The sequence below is a fragment of the Oncorhynchus mykiss genome, chromosome 20 (genome assembly GCF_057628025.1).
Source record: "Oncorhynchus mykiss isolate SJ-2025 chromosome 20, ASM5762802v1, whole genome shotgun sequence".
Lineage (NCBI taxonomy): Eukaryota > Metazoa > Chordata > Actinopteri > Salmoniformes > Salmonidae > Oncorhynchus > Oncorhynchus mykiss.
In genome coordinates, this window is record NC_143041.1 from 27,150,146 (window position 1) to 27,170,216 (window position 20,071).

General features: G+C 39.0%; 1 protein-coding gene across 1 annotated transcript; it reads right to left on the reverse strand.

Moving 5' to 3' along the window:
- Positions 1–10,604: 10,604 nt before the first annotated feature.
- LOC149974517 (NADPH oxidase organizer 1-like) lies at positions 10,605–19,738 on the reverse strand. The gene is made up of 8 exons (XM_090212768.1): positions 19,556–19,738; positions 19,323–19,403; positions 19,144–19,216; positions 18,268–18,451; positions 17,017–17,210; positions 16,607–16,720; positions 14,006–14,123; positions 10,605–13,530 (listed from the first exon to the last, which is right to left on the reverse strand). Exons 1-8 carry the CDS (start codon positions 19,628–19,630, stop codon positions 12,792–12,794), a joined length of 1,578 nt encoding a protein of 525 aa, XP_090068894.1. The 5' UTR covers positions 19,631–19,738; the 3' UTR covers positions 10,605–12,791.
- Between the last annotated feature and the right edge of the window lie 333 nt (positions 19,739–20,071).

Below are 20,071 nucleotides of genomic sequence, written 5' to 3' on the forward strand. Positions count from 1 at the left end.
GAGGAGAGGAAGTGGAAGACTGTGGGAAAGTGCAAGTCAAAGATTGTGGTCAGTTGTTTACAAGATTTAGGGATAGTTCTGCATTTACTGGGGGGGGGGGGGGGGGGGGGAACTGATCCAGCTTAAGGTGTCATAGAAAACAAAACAAAACGATGTTAAACATATATTCACGCCCCTCCCATTGTACTCTACTGTAGTGTAATAGATGTGCTCATTTTTATGACCCCAAATAACCATAATTGTTGAGGGTTCGCCGACCAGAACAGACGAGCTCAGTCTCCTTGCCTGTATCATTTACACTACGATCAGAGCCGGCTGCAGGCAACGATCAACTAGGAGGAAATTACATTTTCAACCATTTGAATTATTGGGACAGTAAAGTATTTTTTGTACTTTTGACTCTATATTTGACACGTTTGGATTTAAAGTGCAGACTGTCAGCTCTAATTTGAGGGTCTTTTCATCCATATTGGGTGAACCGTTTATAAATGACAAATTACATTTAGAGGAGCAAAAGTATTGGGCCAAATTCACTTATATTTTTATTAAAGTTAAGTATTTGCATATTCATAGCAATCAATGACTACATCAAGCTTGTGACTACAAATCTATTGGATGATTTTTCTGTTTGTTTTGGTTGTGCTTCAGATGATCTTTTAGAATGAATGGTAAATAATGTATTGTGTCATTTCGGAGTCACTGTTATTGTAAATAAGAATATCATGTGTTTCTGAACACTTCTACATGAATGTGGATGCTACCATGGTTACGGATAATCCTGAATGAATGAATAATGATGAGTGAGAAAGTTACAGAGGTATTAGTATCATACCCCCATTGGTAACTTTCTCACTCGTGAATATTCACAATTTTCTCCCCTAAAATTGGGGCGAACATGTACGAACAATTCAAATTATAGCTGACAGTCTGCCCTTTAACCTCATAGTCATTGTATCATTTCAGATCCAAAGTGCTGGAGTTTAATAAAGAAATGCTTCACTACTCAATAATTAAGGAGGACACTGTATATACACACAGTTAAGTGATTGGGATGCACAATAAAGTTGGGAACTTATTTCCATTGTGGTCCCTATTATTTACATAGATACATATACAATACATAGATACAGACACATTACATAGATACAGACACATTACATAGATGCAGACACATTATATAGATACAGACACATTATAAAGATACAGACACATTACATAGATACATTACATAGATACAGACACATTACATAGATACAGACACATTACATAGATACATTACATAGATACAGACACATTACATAGATACAGACACATTACATAGATACAGACACATTACATAGATACAGACACATTACATAGATACATTACATAGATACAGACACATTACATAGATACAGACACATTAGATAGATACAGACACATTACATAGATGCAGACACATTACATAGATACAGACACATTACATAGATACAGACACATTATATATATACAGACACATTACATAGATACAGACACATTACATAGATACAGACACATTACATAGATACAGACACATTATATAGATGCAGACACATTACATAGATACAGACACATTATATATATACAGACACATTACATAGATACAGACACATTACATAGATACAGACACATTACATAGATACATTACATAGATACAGACACATTACATAGATACAGACACATTACATAGATACATTACATAGATACAGACACATTACATAGATACAGACACATTACATAGATACAGACACATTAGATAGATACAGACACATTACATAGATACAGACACATTAGATAGATACAGACACATTACATAGATGCAGACACATTACATAGATACAGACACATTACATAGATACAGACACATTACATAGATACAGACACATTAGATAGATACAGACACATTAGATAGATACAGACACATTACATAGATGCAGACACATTACATAGATACAGACACATTACATAGATACAGACACATTATATATATACAGACACATTACATAGATACAGACACATTACATAGATACATTACATAGATACAGACACATTACATAGATACAGACACATTACATAGATACATTACATAGATACAGACACATTACATAGATACAGACACATTACATAGATACAGACACATTACATAGATACAGACACATTACATAGATACAGACACATTACATAGATACAGACACATTACATAGATACATTACATAGATACAGACACATTACATAGATACAGACACATTACATAGATACAGACACATTAGATAGATACAGACACATTACATAGATGCAGACACATTACATAGATACAGACACATTACATAGATACAGACACATTATATATATACAGACACATTACATAGATACAGACACATTACATAGATACATTACATAGATACAGACACATTACATAGATACAGACACATTACATAGATACATTACATAGATGCAGACACATTACATAGATACAGACACATTACATAGATACAGACACATTATATATATACAGACACATTACATAGATACAGACACATTATATATATACAGACACATTACATAGATACAGACACATTACATAGATACATTACATAGATACAGACACATTACATAGATACAGACACATTACATAGATACAGACACATTACATAGATACAGACACATTACATAGATACAGACACATTACATAGATACAGACACATTATATATATACAGACACATTACATAGATACAGACACATTACATAGATACATTACATAGATACAGACACATTACATAGATACAGACACATTACATAGATACAGACACATTACATAGATACAGACACATTACATAGATACAGACACATTACATAGATACAGACAAAAAGCTTATACTGTTCACTCATTAGCCAGATTTTGACATTCTTTTAAAACGTGATTATGGTTGGCATGGCTTTGAGTTACTGTGGTAGTTTGTTCCACTCAACAAATTGGTCTATAAAAATGTGTTCTTACCAGATGGATTTAAACAGTGAGTAGTCGAGACTCTGGCTCTGGTATTATGCTGGTGAACATCTCTAACAAATAAAACATATTTGGAAAGGTATCTGGAGTCCATAATAATTCTGTGGACCAGACCAAGTTCAATTAATTCTACTCTTTTTTTCCCCACAGATAGCCTGCTTAGCTGCTTAAAATGTTTGACCTCCACAAGGGGAGAATTTGAGCACAATTCTTACAGGCTTGTTTTGGATGGTCTTTAGCTTATTCTTTAGATGCTTGGGGCTGCTGTTGAACCATGATGTGCAGCATAATCAAACTGACACTGGACTAGCGCATTTGAGTCTTTAGGGTGTCAATGTCAAGCCATTTTGAGCATGCAGGAATTGTATTTTGGACGAATGTGCACATGCCTACAGGAGACTTTTGAAGTGGCCTAATCAGATTGAAACATTGTACCTGTGTTTATGCCACTTCTAAAGGCACTACATTTTGAAGATGAAATGACACATTTGGGCTCTAATGAAGCGTTAGGTTCTAGGTGCGCTAGGATCAGTTTCTCAGATTGGTGGTTGTAGCAGTTCGCTTGTTAAGCTTTCCTTAAAATCTAGGCCTGTTGGGGGCATATGTGGCCTTATTATTATAGGATGATTTGGGAGAATTACGATCCTCAACAGACAGCACATCTCAGTATCAGAAGTAAAAATACAGCCTAGACTGGCCTGTTAGTACCTTTTTAGAACGTATAAACTGCCGAGGGTAGACCCACAACTAATCCAAATGGAATGAAATATCACAAGGCCTTTGCACCATTATTCAAATGACATTTTCACTGCAGCCTCTAGTAGAAACTCACTTGAAAACAATAATGCAAGTATACATTGTATTGTGGTGTCGTAGGCTAGTCTAGGTAGGATCATTGTATTGTGGTGTTGTAGGCTAGTCTAGGTAGGATCATTGTATTGTGGTGTTGTAGGCTAGTCTAGGTAGGATCGTTGTATTGTGGTGTTGTAGGCTAGTCTAGGTAGGATCGTTGTATTGTGGTGTTGTAGGCTAGTCTAGGTAGGATCGTTGTATTGTGGTGTTGTAGGCTAGTCTAGGTAGGATCATTGTATTGTGGTGTTGTAGGCTAGTCTAGGTAGGATCATTGTATTGTGGTGTTGTAGGCTAGTCTAGGTAGGATCGTTGTATTGTGGTGTTGTAGGCTAGTCTAGGTAGGATCATTGTATTGTGGTGTTGTAGGCTAGTCTAGGTAGGATCGTTGTATTGTGGTGTTGTAGGCTAGTCTAGGTAGGATCGTTGTATTGTGGTGTTGTAGGCTAGTCTAGGTAGGATCGTTGTATTGTGGTGTTGTAGGCTAGTCTAGGTAGGATAATTGTATTGTGGTGTTGTAGGCTAGTCTAGGTAGGATCATTGTATTGTGGTGTTGTAGGCTAGTCTAGGTAGGATCGTTGTATTGTGGTGTTGTAGGCTAGTCTAGGTAGGATAATTGTATTGTGGTGTTGTAGGCTAGTCTAGGTAGGATCGTTGTATTGTGGTGTTGTAGGCTAGTCTAGGTAGGATAATTGTATTGTGGTGTTGTAGGCTAGTCTAGGTAGGATCATTGTATTGTGGTGTTGTAGGCTAGTCTAAGTAGGATCGTTGTATTGTGGTGTTGTAGGCTAGTCTAGGTAGGATAATTGTATTGTGGTGTTGTAGGCTAGTCTAGGTAGGATCATTGTATTGTGGTGTTGTAGACTAGTCTAGGTAGGATCATTGTATTGTGGTGTTGTAGGCTAGTCTAGGTAGGATCATTGTATTGTGGTGTTGTAGACTAGTCTAGGTAGGATCATTGTATTGTGGTGTTGTAGGCTAGTCTAGGTAGGATCATTGTATTGTGGTGTTGTAGGCTAGTCTAGGTAGGATCATTGTATTGTGGTGTTGTAGGCTAGTCTAGGTAGGGTCATTGTATTGTGGTGTTGTAGGCTAGTCTAGGTAGGATCATTGTATTGTGGTGTTGTAGGCTGGTCTAGGTGTGATAATTTTATTGTCCCTAAACAAGATCAAGCGTTCTGAACTGCATGTCTTAGGTCTTCACTGTTTTTTCATGAACAATAAAGGCACCTTGCCTCTAACCTGCCTATCATCTATTCCTAATTGTTCTTATGGATTAATATTGAAAATGTATGCAGCTTTGAAGGCATTTATGTGTGGTATGATTGCTAATTAGCCTATTGCAGATCTGGACAAACAATCCACCTACCAGTATTGTCACTATGAATGGTGAATAGAGGGCAGGATAGACAGTTAGATTGTATAGACCTGTGGTATATTTAAGCAATAAGGCACGAGGGGTGTGGTATATGGCCAAAATAGCACGGCTAAGAGCTGTTCTTGTGCACGATGTAACGCGGAGTGCCTGGATACAGCCCTTAGCCGTGGTATATTGGCCATGTACCACAAACTCCTGAGGTGCCTTATTGTTATTATAAACTGCTTACCAAAATAATTACAACAGTAAAAATACATTTTTTGTCATAACTGTGGTATATGGTCTGATATACCACAGCTTTCAGCCAATCAGATTTCAGGGCTCAGTTTATAATAAAAGTTGATGTGCTGAAAAGTAATGCATAAGGGAAGTACCAACACACCTTGATATAGAGGAGGCACATACAAGCAGATGAGCAAATTTGGCAACACTCTTAGAAAAAAGGGTTCTTCGGCTGTCCCCATAGGATAACTCTTTTTGGTTCCAGGTAGAACCCTTTTTGGTTCCATGAGGAACCCTCTGTAGAAAAGTTTCTACATGTAACCCAAAATGGTTCTACCTGCAACCAAAAAGGGTTCCTTAAAGAGTTCTCCTATGTGGGCAGCTGAAGAACCCTTTAATGTTCTAGGTAGCACTTTTTTTTCTAAGAGTGTAAGGATGGAAAAAATACAGGCCATAAAAATGAATGTAGACAGTAAAAAAATCAACTACCCTCTCCTGTGCCCAACAATAAACAACACAACACCCCTAAAACAAAAACAAAAGTTTGACAAGCCTCCCATGAGTTCCTCTATGCTTGAAAAATCTAATTTCCTGCCTATTGTGTGACCCTCACACATTGCTTCTTGAGAAAAAGGAAACCCATTACTTTGTAAAAGAAACATTGAGCAACATTAGGCTGTCATGACTCACCTTAATCCCGAGGTGGCTGATAGTTTTCCTCAATTTGTACATGACAAACATAAAGCTGGACCTGATAGGTTTCCTACAGTAGGGACGTGTCTCCTGTCTAGAGAGAAAGCAGAATTGAATCAATAAAATAAAATGTTACACTTCCACAGTAGAAACCTGAAGAAACTAGATGGTCATCATATTTAAGCACTGTGAAAATGTGCCAAAAATCAACATTTTGTGTCCCAGAAACAGGTTGCTTCATACCTTTCATAATAACACAGCTACTACCTTTTCTTATGAATAACCAGTTAAGGTTACACTGAGGACATGACCCAGTGTACTGTACCTCCTGAGCCACTGTAGGATGCAGATCTTGCAGAAGAAATGGTTCCAGGCCACTCTGACAGGACACCTCAGGACAGATCTACAGATGGTGCAGAGCAGATCATAGTCTGGACCGTCCACAAACAGGTCCACGTCGTAACACACACACACACACACACACACACACACACACACACACACACACACACACACACACACACACACACACACACACACACACACACACACACACACACACTACTTTAGGCAGTTCTGAATCAAAGGAATGTCAAAAGCAGTAAGTTAGTCAAATCAAAGCCACTTTGTTATAATAAATCAGAATCCGTGAAAAGGAACACAGGAAGAATCAAATCCCCCCCAACAATGTTACGTGGGTGACGATTTACAACATCCAGGCACTTTTTATATTTCATTTTCCATGTGTTCCTTTCAATGACCCCATTCAATATCAACCAGCAGATGTATATTTGGATACCAGTAGCTCTCTAGGCACAAAGTTGTTCTCGAAAATCATAATCCATATTCCATCCGTAAAGTCACTGTTCATTATAATTTACATTTCCTAACTCACCATATTTCCCCTGCTCTATTTTCAATTGTCATGAGGTCACAGTTGCCACTGTTTTCATTCCCACAGCTCAGCCCCTCACTCCCTTAGTTAGGACTAGCCTACATGTCAACAGCACAAACACATACACAAACAAATAGTCATTAGTGCCGAGCCACAACAATACACTGCTAAAACACCCTGGAAATAAGACATCAACTGACCAGTAATCATTCAGCTCCATGTCATTCCTCTTCTCTGAAGTTTTAGGGCCCACACTATAGTACTTACTGTTTGGCTCAAAACTCATGATAATGTCCAGAGCTAGTGATTTCACCACCTGGGTCTTTTTTTCTCTACCTCTCTTTACTGCTTTGACTAGATGTTGCCATGGAAACGGACGTAGGGCTTTGAATGGCGGCTGGCTCTAGAGCTTCCAAACCAAACACATTCTCTAGCTATTGTTCTGACTGACTGTCACATTGAATGGGCTACTATGAATAGGCTTCTTTCAGAACTCAGCTGAGGTCTCTATTCAATAAAAAGTACGCTTTCAATTTTAATGGCCTTTTAAAGGCAGTAACAGCCAACTTAATGTTGTAGTTTACTTTATATATCATGCATTTCAGAACTTTTGTCTGTGACATTGGCTGAAGGTTTTCATGAGAACCAAGGTTTTTAAAAGCGTGCCATTATTTTGCATATTTGAAAACCTGTGGTGTTTACAAATGTAGGATTTTAATTTGAGCCAGTTTGCTACTGCAGGAAAATAATCCCGTAAATGTAAATTATTATGTGGATTATGAATCTTGAAAACACACCAACTTGCTACGTATGCTTAGGAAGACAATGCACAGGTCTCACTTACTGGCTAAATGTTTCTAAACATCTGGTAAGGATGGAGACAGGGCGAAGTTGTTACTCAGCAATGTTGGTAGTGTGAGAATTCTGGATACTGATTATTATTGACGCCTGTGTGACGGGTATCTGCAGATACCTGGCCTGTCGAGTGAGATGATTGAGATGATGCTTTGACTGGTCTTATTAAGTCACCTTTCTTAAGCGCCACATGTATGCTGATCCCTCCTTTATTCTTAATTAAATGGATGCCAACTTGTGACATGCTTTGAGTACGTTGCACTGATCTCACTTACTGGAAAAATGTTACAGGCATCCAGTAAATTGGAGACATGGGAATGCTTTTTTATATATCAGCAATGAGTTAGGTTAAAGTTCAATTGAATAATCTCCTGATGCATACAAATCTTTATTATCTTTCTTACAGTCTTAAACCTTCCCTTAAAAACATTCCCACCAGTAAATCATTGATCCCTAAACAATTCCCGTCAGGAACGTTCCCTCCTCTTTGCCGTCCCTTTCCATTAAATATGTTCCCATTTGCCCAATAAGCCGTCATTCTTTTAGCAACACCTGTGTGCAATAAGCAAGCATGGCACTATGCCATGTGGCAAAATGTATCTACTCTTCCCAGCATCTACATGTTTTATCAGTGTTCTTCCTTGTGTTTGGATGGAGTCATAATGTCAACACAATTAACTCTTTGTTACTGACCGCAAATGCCACTCCTAAAGTACACTGTTGATTTGTTTAGTAGCAATAGTGGGAATTATAGACGCAATCAGAGATGTAATGAATTGGAAACTCCACATTCTTCTCTTTTATATATTTCCTTTATTGTTTTATTGACATATTTTTCACTATCTAGATATAGTGGGCTACTATAATCTGCTTGTGATAAGGCATGGATTGCTGCTGTGAGTACTCTATTCCTCAGAGAGAAACTATGAGAATACCTTCCTTATTTAACATACTAATAAATGGGTCATAAACTGCTTTTTCGTTTTCTTGTTTTGAAAAGAAAAACATATATTGTCCGTGAAGATTTATATTGAGTATGATACGTTTAAGAGACATTTATGTTCGAAAATAAGAATCCATTTTACTGTAGTATGAGTCATGTTAACCAAGGCCTTTTCTCAACATGCAGAGAGAGGTTATTTACCAACGACAACAACTTGAGAGACAAACTCATTTATCATCTAGCAGTGTCCAGGCCAAGGAGACTTAATCCTTAGGACAGACAAGACTGGTAGAGATCAAAGAGAAAGGGGGATACCTAGTCAGTTGTACAACTGAATGCCTTCAACTGAAATGTGTCTTCCGCATTTAACCCAGCCCTTCTGAATCTGAGAGGTGTGGGGGGGCTGCCATAATCGACATCCACAGCGCCCAGGGAACAGTGGGATAACTGCCTTGCTCAGAGGCAGAACAACAGAGTTTTACCTTGTCAGCACAGGGATTCAATCCAGCAACCTTCTGGTTACTGGCCCAACATTCTAACCACTAGGCTACCTGCCTAAAACAACCAAGTTACATAACATACGGTTATTCTCACCACAATTAGAAGCAAATCTACAATCTCACATTAAAATGCCGGAAAGTGTCATGGCAATCCCTCTGAATGCATTTAAGGAATGCATTTAATTATTCAGTTTAAGCAAGCTAGCAGGTAGCTTAGCGATTAAGAGCGTTTGGCCAGTAACCAAAATGTTGCTGTTTCGAACCCCTGAGCTGACTAGGTGAAAAATCTGTCGATGACCCCTTGAGCAAGGTACATAACACTAAGCAGCCTTTCAGGTTATGTTGATATAGGACTTGTTTTACTGTGGATATAGATACTTTGTACCTGCTTCCTCCAGCATCTTCACAAGGTCCTTTGCTGTTGTTCTGGGATTGATTTGCGTTTTTCGAACCAAAGTACATTAATCTCTAGGAAACAGAACGTGTCTCCTTCCTGAGCGGTATGACGGCTGCGTGGTCCCATGGTGTTTATAACGGCGTACCATTGTTTGTACAGATGAACGTGGTACCTTCAGGCATTTGGAAATTGCTCCCAAGGATGAACCAGATTTGTGGAGGTCTACAATTATTCTTCTGAGGTCTTGGCTGACATTTTCCCATGATGTCAAGCAAAGAGGCACTGAGTTTGAAGGTAGGCCTTGAAATACATCCACAGGTACACCTCCAATTGATTTAAATTATGTCAATTAGCCTATCAAAAGCTTCTAAAGCCATGACATAATTTTCTGGAATTTTCCAAGCTGTTTAAAGGCACAGTCAGCTTAGTGTATGTAATCTTCTGACCCACTGGAATTGTGATAGTGAATTATAGTGAAATAATCTGTCTGTAAACAATTGTTGGAAAATTGTTGGAAAAATGACTTGTGTCATGCACAAAGTAGATGTCCTGAGGGTTAGGACATCTACTTTGTGCATGACACAAGTAATTTTTCCAACAATTGTTTACAGACAGATTATTTCACTATAATTCACTATCACAATTGCCAAAACTATAGTTTGTCAACAAGACATTTGTGGAGTGGTTGAAAAACTAGTTTTAATGACTCCATCCTAACTGTATGTAAACTTCTGACTTCAGTTGTTTATACTTGAATGTACTACTATGACGATTACTACTATGATTTGACTTTTCATTAAGTTGAACAAAAAAAATCGGATATTTTTTGTAACAAATCAAAACATGTAACAAATCAAATCAAAGTTTATTGGTCTCGTACAGGTGCAGCAAAAAGCTCCTATAGCGCAGTAATACAATACCAATACGCCAATTATCCAGGAAGTCCACAGCAAGAAAGAAATGCATCCCCTATACAGTAAACATGTGTCCAAAATGAAGTTGCTGGGGCCTGTTTGATGGGTGGGGGGGAAATATGGTACTGTAATACCGTAATATAAACCATTACGTAGAAGACACCTTTATCAAAAGTGACAACAGTGCACACATGTTGGTATGTGACCGCAGTGGGAATTGAACCCACAACTCTGGTGTTGCTAGCGCCATGCTCTTTTGAACTGAGCAACGTACAGGACCACTACAATACATAAGTACAATACAATACTGTAAAATACAATACATAATTACTATACAGGTGGAAGATATATGAAACATGACCACTGTAAAAAAATAAGACTTGGAAAGAGAGAAGACAAATACATTGAATTAAGTTTATAGGATAATGTTGATTGCATATAAGGCATACAGAGAGTAATGATAAATAGTTACAGTAAAATTCCAGTATGGAATAACAGTGACTTCAGACACCAATAGAAGAATGATATGTAGGCTACAACAAACAAACCAGTCATTGGTCAACTCTAAAGGGGTAGAACGAGAGCATTTCCATGCATTTCAATAATACATTGAAACTGAACCCTCTTGAAAATGCCCCTCCGGAAACAAATGCGCAATTTCAACATCATAATGAAAATCATTCTACAATATTAAAGCAAAGTAGATACAAATGATATCATACAAGCATACTATATTTAATTCTGTGTCATCCCGTATCTTTCAGAGACAACCGTGTCTCATTCCTTCATATTAAAATCAGACAGGAAAGGTGCATTGAAAATATCATCAGAATATAATGTTTCATCTCAAAATAGAAAAGGGACATTTTTGTGAACATTTGTGTGCTTGTTTCAGCTGTTACCGTGTAGTAATAGGAGTAGTATTATTTATTTGCATGTCAAATTATTATTTTTTAGTTTGGGGCCTACTCTTTAAGGGTATGCACAAATTAAGGAGTGTGGCTTTAAAAGGTTAAGACTAGTACCTGTGAGCATTTCATGCTAATTTAAATAAGTATAATTAAATAGCAATAGTTTATCAATGATAAATAACATCAGAAAGTTGTCAGCACATTTTAAAGTTCAACACTAGCTAGAGTTACATCAATTTGGCGAAAGATGTTCAAGCAAATATCTTAATATGCGCACCCAAAAAATATCCACATTTCACCTTCTGTCTGTTAACATCAAACTGGCTTCATGAAAATGAAAAGCTGTGCGTAATTACGTAGTGCACATAAAAATCACTTTGTCATATATTTTTTCATTTAACTAATTCAAAAAACAAGTACAGCATGACAATGACATTCTAGGCGATTCTGTGCTTCCAATTGTTTGGCAACAGTTTTGGGGAGGCCCTTTACTGTTTCAGCATGACAACACCCCTGTGCACAAAGCGAGGTCCATACAGAAATGGTTTGTCGGAATCGGTGTGGAAGAACTTGACTGGCCTGCACAGAGCCCTGACCTCAAACACATCTAACACCTTTGGGATGAATTGGAATGCAGACTGTGAGCCAGGCCTAATCGCCCAACATCAGTGCCCGACCTCACTAATGCTCTTGTGGCTGAATGGAAGTACTGCTACAACATGTAGTGGAAAGCCTTCCCAGAAGAGTGGAGGCTGGTAAAGAAACAGAGGGGGGACCAACTCCATATTAATGACCATGATTTTGGAAGGAGATGTTCGACAAGCAGTTGTTCACATACTTTTGGTCATGTAGTGTATTTCACAGACAAAAACTTATTCCCCTGTTTTACGTATTTTGTTCTGTCAAGATTTAGAAAGTTTACTAACAATTATACTGTTTCCATCAGTCCTGTAGTGATTTTTTTATTCAACAGGTACTTTACTCATATAAAAATGGTTGGATGGAATTATGGTTAACGTAACATACAGAATAGGCATTTTTATGCCAATGTAACCCTTGTATGGCAAGCCATACTCAAAGTACTGCGCTTCATGTAAAGTCAACCTGGAGAGAATAGTGTAACCCCAAAAACCCCACTCTCCACAACCCACGGCTCCCCATAACCCTAACCCCATCTCCCAGTTCCCCCGCCACCGCTCCCAGCCTTTCTAGTGGGTCTGGACAGGGTCCTGCAGGGAGAACAGCCTCCCTCTGGAGGCCAAGGCAGCCTTGCGGGTCATGGTGGTACACCGGGTCAGGATCTCCTGGGCTCTGGGTCGCGGGGGCACCCTGGGTGCAGTGGTGGGCATCTTACAGGACCCAGTCTCAGACCTGGAGATAGGGCTGGATGACAGACTATTTTCTGGGATGCTGCAGCCATTGTTACGCTCCCTTAGCTGGGGTGAAGACCTGGGGCTGTTTGGGGGGCTCTGGGGCTCCTCCTCACTGCAGCTGGAAGAAGACGTCCTGACATTCCGGCCTGACGAGCTGATGTCAGAGTTGGAGGACTTGGTCCAGCTGATGCTGCTCTTGCGGATTGCTGGATCCGGATTTGACTCAAGGTCTTCTCTCTCTCTTTGGGATGGAGGGACGGCCATGTCGGGACGGGTCTCAGACAGGAGCTCCAGAGAGCGGGTCTTCTGGAGACAGGAGGCCCGGTACGGATCATCCCTGGGCTGGGTTGATGTGTGCTGCTGCAGCCCTGTCTCCTCATACAGTGTGGGTGGGTAACAGTTGCCAGATTGGCTGTCTCTGCTGGATGCCAAGTTGAGAGTAGAGCTGTCCATGTGGGTTGCCAGATTGAGAGAGGAGCTGTGCAGCTTTCTCTGCAGGTTGTGGAGGCCAGCACGTGGGTTGTTGTAAGGCTGCAGGTACATGGAGGGAGAGTAGCCCGTTCTGCCTTTATACCTGGAGGGGAAAAGAGTTGTGTCACTCAGGGTTCAAAGAGTTTGTTTTTGATTAGAGGACATCTTCTGGTCATGACCCTCATGTCAGAACGTTGAAAGTGGCGCCGTTCGTCACCATCACCATCAATCGTCATTTGTCAAAGGGAAACACCAACAAGTGTTATGTTATCCCTACTCTCCTTACTAGTTACCAAATACCTCTGTAAGAAAACCACAGGATTCCCTGATTTATGTCATTTTATTTCAGGTATTAACTTTTGGTGGCCATAATCACGTTTGGAGCGACAATGCATTCAACAGTTCCTCCCCCATACCTGCTGCCACACTATCTAGGCTAAGACAATGAGAGGTTGTAGATTCTTTGCATTGTCTTGTATTACAGACCCGACAATGAAACGCAGTGTTGGTTGCTTTGTCTGTGTAGCATTCTGAGAGGCAGACAGGCAGACAGATAGTCAGGCTACAAGTTAACATACCTGATGAGCCACCATCCGTCGTCTGATTTCCTCAGCACCTCGACCACAGAGCCAATAGGAACAGGCACCTCGTCATGCTTCTTAGTGGAGTAACTCCTCACAGCGCAGTAGAGCGTTCCTGAGGGACAAACCAGGAAGCAGGTTAAAACAACAGAGATTCCTTTCTACATCATCTACAGCAAGCCTTCAGGGCATTTATTGATATTGGATCTTGAGAAATCTCAAAACCATGACAGAATGTCTTGTAATGCAATCTTGTAATCTGGAATGCAATCTCAGTCTGTCATTCTCCATGATGTATATACACTACATGTCTGACAGGAGGCGCTGTGTTGGAGTCACCATGCCTGCATATTTTGTAAACTATAGAAATGCATTTACTAATGTCTACATTCATTTTGCCACATGTATTCTATTACAGTCACGTTAATGCATACTTTTACATTATGTTATGTGAGCTAAACATAAATATGTAAAATGAAAAATACATGAAAAAGTTTTTTTTTTTAAGTAGAATTGTTTTAGATTACAAATGTTACTGGCCCCACAACAACAAGAAATATATACTTCAATACATGCAATCATATAGAGCCTCACAGTGGAGTCATAATACCCATAAAACACAGCAGTCGAACAGGGAAATAGTTCCAATTGTTTTTCCACCATTCATTTTTCCCATAGGGGATTTTAGAAACATTAAAAATAAGGCCTGTGTTTTGTGTAGACTTACCCTGGCATGACATTTTGATAAGCATGTAAATCTCTCTCGGACAAGGTGACTTTTATCAATATATTCGGCACTATTTACGCTCTGATTCGAAAATGCTAATTATCATCAAAGTAGACATGATGCAAAACAACAAATCCCTGAAAGCTCCTGTATGTCATCTCTAGCTGACACCTTTGCTAACAGGTACATTTTCCGTACGCACAAAAATATTATTTCACTTAAATTTTGTGCACAAATTTGTTTAGATCCTTGTTAGTGAGTATTTATCCTTTGCCAAAATAATCCATCCACCTGACAGGTGTGGCATATCAAGAAGCTTACTATACTGCATGATCATTACCAGGGTTGGGGAGTAACAACAGATTACATGTAAATGTATGCACTCATTACTGTAAATCGCTCTGGATGAGAGCGTCTGCTAAATGACTCAAATGTAAATGTCAAATATTGCTAGAGAATTTCATGGTTATTTCTCTACCATAAGCCACCTTCAACGTCATTTTAGAGAATTTGGCAGTACGTCCAACCGGCCTCACAACCGCAAACCATGTGTGTGTAATGCGTTGTGTGGGCGAGCGGTTTGCTGATGTCTTCGTTGTGAACAGAGTGCCCCATGTTGGTGGTGGGGTTAGGCATAAGCTACGGACAACAAACACAATTGCATTTTAGCGATTGGCAATTTAAATACACAGAAATACTGTGATGCGATCCTGAGGCCCATTTTGAGGCCCATTTTTTCTTAAGGTACTGTATCTGTGACCATCAGATGCATATCTGTATTCCCAGTCATGTGAAATCCATAGATTTGTGCCAAATGTATTTATTTCAATTAACTGATTTCCTCATATGAACTGTAACTCAGTAAAATCTTTGAAATGATTGTATGTTGCATTTATAGTTTTGTTCAGTGTACTGTACATTTAGTTAACATTTGATAGTTAATACAGAGATTCTTACCTTTGCCTCGACTCATCCAGATCATAATGGCATTTGTAGTTCTGTTTGATAGCCACATTAGCAGCTAACTAGCATTTCATTTTGTGTGTGTGGGGCGGGGGGCTATATTGATAAAAGTCATGTTGTCCTAGAGATATTTACACACAGTTATCAAAACGTAAGCCTACACGAAACAGCACTTATTTTAAGTGTTTCTAAAATCCCCTATGGGAAAAATGAATGGTGCAAAAATTCCCTATTTGACCACTAGGTTTTATGGGTATTATGACTCATACGGTGGTACTCAGTGGAGGACTGCTCCTACTGGGGAGTGCCAATATGGCCGACCAGTGGCTTCAAAGCCTCTCAATGGCCAATACATAGCATCAGCAAATAAGGGTTTATATACATCACTGGTCATTCTCTACTATGTTGGGATGAGGGTAATTTATCACTCCAGTATTTAAATGCTAAATTATAATTACCTTGCCACGATGACCTATGTATTGCCTTACCTCCCTTATCCTACCTCATTTACACACACTGTATATAGACTTTTTTTCTATTGTGTTATTGACTGTACTTTTGTTTATTCGCGTGTAACTCTGTATTGTTGTCTGTGTCGCACTGCTATGTGTTTATCTTGGCCAGGTCGCAGTTGCAAATGAGAACTTGTTCTCAACTGGCCTACCTGGTTAAATAAAGGTGAAATAAAAAAATAAAAAAATGGTATCTAGTTCAGGACTTCCCCCTAGTGCCTGGCTGGCTATGGAATTTTCTAACCACAAAACTGAATGTCTGGAATGGTTTTATCCATAAGCCAACTGCAATACATCGTAGGCTTAGTATATTAAACAAACTTTCACAACATCTACTGTGATTAAGTTTGGACTGTGGACAGGATATGTATCAATATAGATTTAAAAGTATCTTACCCCCCAAGGGAATTCCATCCAATTCATCTCCATCCTTCTCTGCCTCACACATCTCTAGGTAAGGAGCAGGGAACCAGGCCAACTGTTTGTCCTCGTTCTCCACCAGCCACCAGCCTGAATGAACACACATAAACAGAGACATTATATACGATTACTTTTATTTATTTTATTTTTGATTTAACCTTTATTTAACTAGGCAAGCCATTTAAGAACCAATTCTTATTTACAATGACAGGGGATAATAGATACTTGCATCCTCCAAATGTATCTTAATTAGACTAGTCTTGATTTCCATGCTTCTCCACACAAAGCTTGAAAGTGGAGCCTATCCCAGGTTAACAGTGGAGGGAGAAATTAAATGTGGGCTAACCTATGTTAAAATTGTAAACTAAATCAAAGAGGACTCTAACCTGCTGGGTCTTTGATGAGCACATCCAGCCTCTCATCCAAGGCCACTTTAAAGGGCCTGTTCTTAGTGTCCTTGGTGTTGTAGGGCCCCACACAGCAGTAAGACTGGCTCACAAAAGGGTGTGTCACGTTGCCCAGGCTCAGACGCTGCCCGCTCATGTCCTCCAGCCCATCCCCCGATGGTAGGATCATGACGCTGTGGAGAGGAGACAAACAGACATTGTTAATGTTTTTACCTGCTGGCAGAGATGGGCAGTATTTTTGTTACATGTATTTTAAATATGTATTTCAATTACTTCTGAGTATTACGTAATTTGTATTACACTGGGCTGAACATTCCAATGTATTTTGTAACAAGATACTTTCGAGAGCTGTAATTTGTATTTTCAAAATACAAAATACTTTTCTATACTTCTTTTGTTGTTGCAGTTCACAATTTTGTGCCCCCCTTTCACCCTGCATTAATATCAGAATTCGGGTGCCACTATTGTGTGATAAGAGCGTCTGCTAAACTAAATATAAATGTATATGTAAAAATTAACAATTGCAAAGCATGCCGAATAGTATTGTAATGAGCTTCGCCCCGGAACAAGGCTAATAATAATAATACCCAGTGTGCTTTGCAGTTCATTTCCATTTTGGTAATTTAGCAGACAATTATCCAGAGTGACTTACAGTCAGTGCATTCAACTGAGGTAGATAAACAACAACATATCACTGTCATAGCAACTAAAACGTTTCTGTAACCAGACAGAAAATGTTTCTGTCTAAACAAGTGGATTATTTATCTTGAGGCTTTCCTACTTGTCTATTTTAAAAAACTTTTCAAAATGTCAAATGTTTTCATCAACTTACCACAAAATAGCCTACTGAGAATGTTGTTGCTGTTCGGTAGGCAACTTGCAAATGTATTTCTGTATTTTAAGTATTTAAGTATTTTGTCATTTATTTTTATGCATCTCTATTCTATTTTGTAATTGTATTTAGTCATTTTGTGCCCATCTCTGTCTGCTGTGTGTTTCTTTAGACAGAGGAACAGAGGCAACCTTGCAAGTTGCAACTCTTTGAAAGTATTTTTCATGAGATGGCCTGAGTGCTAGGTGCTTAAAATGTAGTTGTCATTTAGTAAGTAGAGTAGACGGTCTCAATCAGGACGTTTTTAATAATAAGTGTAGTGAAATTAGAAGGCTGAAAAATGACTTGATAGGCTGAAACGCCCACATTAAAAGGAGGGATGTTTGTAAAGTGTTTACCTGTTTTTGGTGAAGTCTGCCTGCAGGTCGTGGTCTTTGGGCATGAAGAACTGGGTGACCTCTGAACTGCAGCTCACCACGGGGTCACACCTGAGCAGCTCGCTACAGTAGTTTTCCAGTAAATTCATCCGACGCATTGACCAACTAGGATCCTTCTTCTGGATCTTTCTCCTCATAGCTATGGCTGAGGTAGACAGAAGAGGAAAATGAAAAAGGTCAGCTCCGCACTCCGTATTTGCAGTGAAAGAAAGGAACATGTCTTCCATATTTAGTATAGAGAAAGAATGGAAAATGTTTTCTATATTTTTTAATTGAAGGGTTACACTTTTTCATTGAGGTTGGACTCTTCATTCAAAGACTCAATCATGGACACTCTTACGACAGTTGTGGCTGCTTTGAAAGATGTATTGTTGTCTCTACCTTCTTGCCCTTTGTGCTGTTGTCTGTGCCCAATAATGTTTGCACCATGTTTTGTGCTGCTACCATGTTGTTGTCATGTTGTGATGCTACTATGCTGTGTTGTCATGTGTTGCTGCCTTGCTATGTTGTTGTCTTTAGGTCTCTCTTTGTGTAGTGTTGTATTGTCCCTCTTGTCATGATGTGTGTTTTTCCTATATTTTTATTTTATTTTTAATTTCAGCCCTGTCCCAGTAGGAGGCCTTCTGCCTTTTGGTAGGCCTTCATTGTAAATAAGAATCTGTTCTTAACTGACTTGCCTAGTTAAATAAAGGTTACAAAAAAATAAAACAAAAATAGGAAGAAGAACAACATGAACCCGAGGAGGAGGTGAGATAGGAGAGTGATGAAGGAGAGTTGAAATTGCTTGGGGGTAGATTGTGAGGCAAAGATGAGACTAGTGTGATGTTGTTGATTTACCTCTGAATTTGGGAATCACTCTGTCTCTCTTGCGGAAAGGATTCTCAAGGGGAAACCTCTTCTTCAATTGCCTCTGTTGAAAAAAGAGCAGGGACTAATTGTCAACACATCCGCTGATAAAGATGAATCAATCCTTTTTTATTTTCTTTATTGGTGTACAGGTTAAGTTTTAAACTTACGTGAAACTCCTTAAAATCCAATAATGATCTGTAGACAATGACTTCACTCTCATCAGACCACAGAACAGAGGTCATAAACATCTGTAGAATTTTAAAAAATGACATTCATTTATAATTATGCAAAAATTCAACGAATGCAGATATATGGAAACATTTATAACTTTATGTACACACAAATGGAATAATACACAAACAACACACACATTACACTATTAATGTATATAGTGGTTTACCTTGATTTTAGATGCCTCTTTATGCATCACTCCAATAATCCGGACACTGATGGCATAGCGCATCTGGTCTCCCATGTCTGAGATTATTGACCTATTTCTTTTCGTTGGTAATGGTCTCCTCTCCAGTCTCTTGTTTTACACTCTATCGGCTGCGTGAGTACAATTTATACTTTGGGAGAAGAGGCGGAGTCGGTTATCACACCAGCCGCCCGCCGGAGCGATCCGGGTTGCGCTGAGTTCGTCGGTTGTGCACGTGAATAAATATTTAAAACACGTGCCATATACAACAAAATCATCGTCTCGGTGGCGCTTTGTACCTGGCTGTGGGCGGTGGGCTGTAGGCTAAAGGGAATACATCTTTGCATGCCTTGTCTAGAAGTGAATTGGACTGTTTCGATAGATTTTTTACATCGGTCAATTTTAACCACCCAGTTCACCACCCACAGAAATCAATTACAGAAGAAACGGTGGATAGTACAGTATTCAGTATGAACCAATAAATCAATGTATACAGTT

Excerpts from the sequence above, each read along its gene's own strand:
- LOC149974517 (XM_090212768.1), bottom strand. The coding sequence starts at position 19,630 with ATGGGAGACCAGATGCGCTATGCCATCAGTGTCCGGATTATTGGAGTG. Across the intron at positions 17,211-18,267 it reads GCAGACTTCACCAAAAACAG|CGTCATGATCCTACCATCGG; the intron begins GTAAACACTTTA and ends TCCTCTCCACAG. Across the intron at positions 16,721-17,016 it reads GCTCATCAAAGACCCAGCAG|GCTGGTGGCTGGTGGAGAAC; the intron begins GTTAGAGTCCTC and ends GTGTTCATTCAG.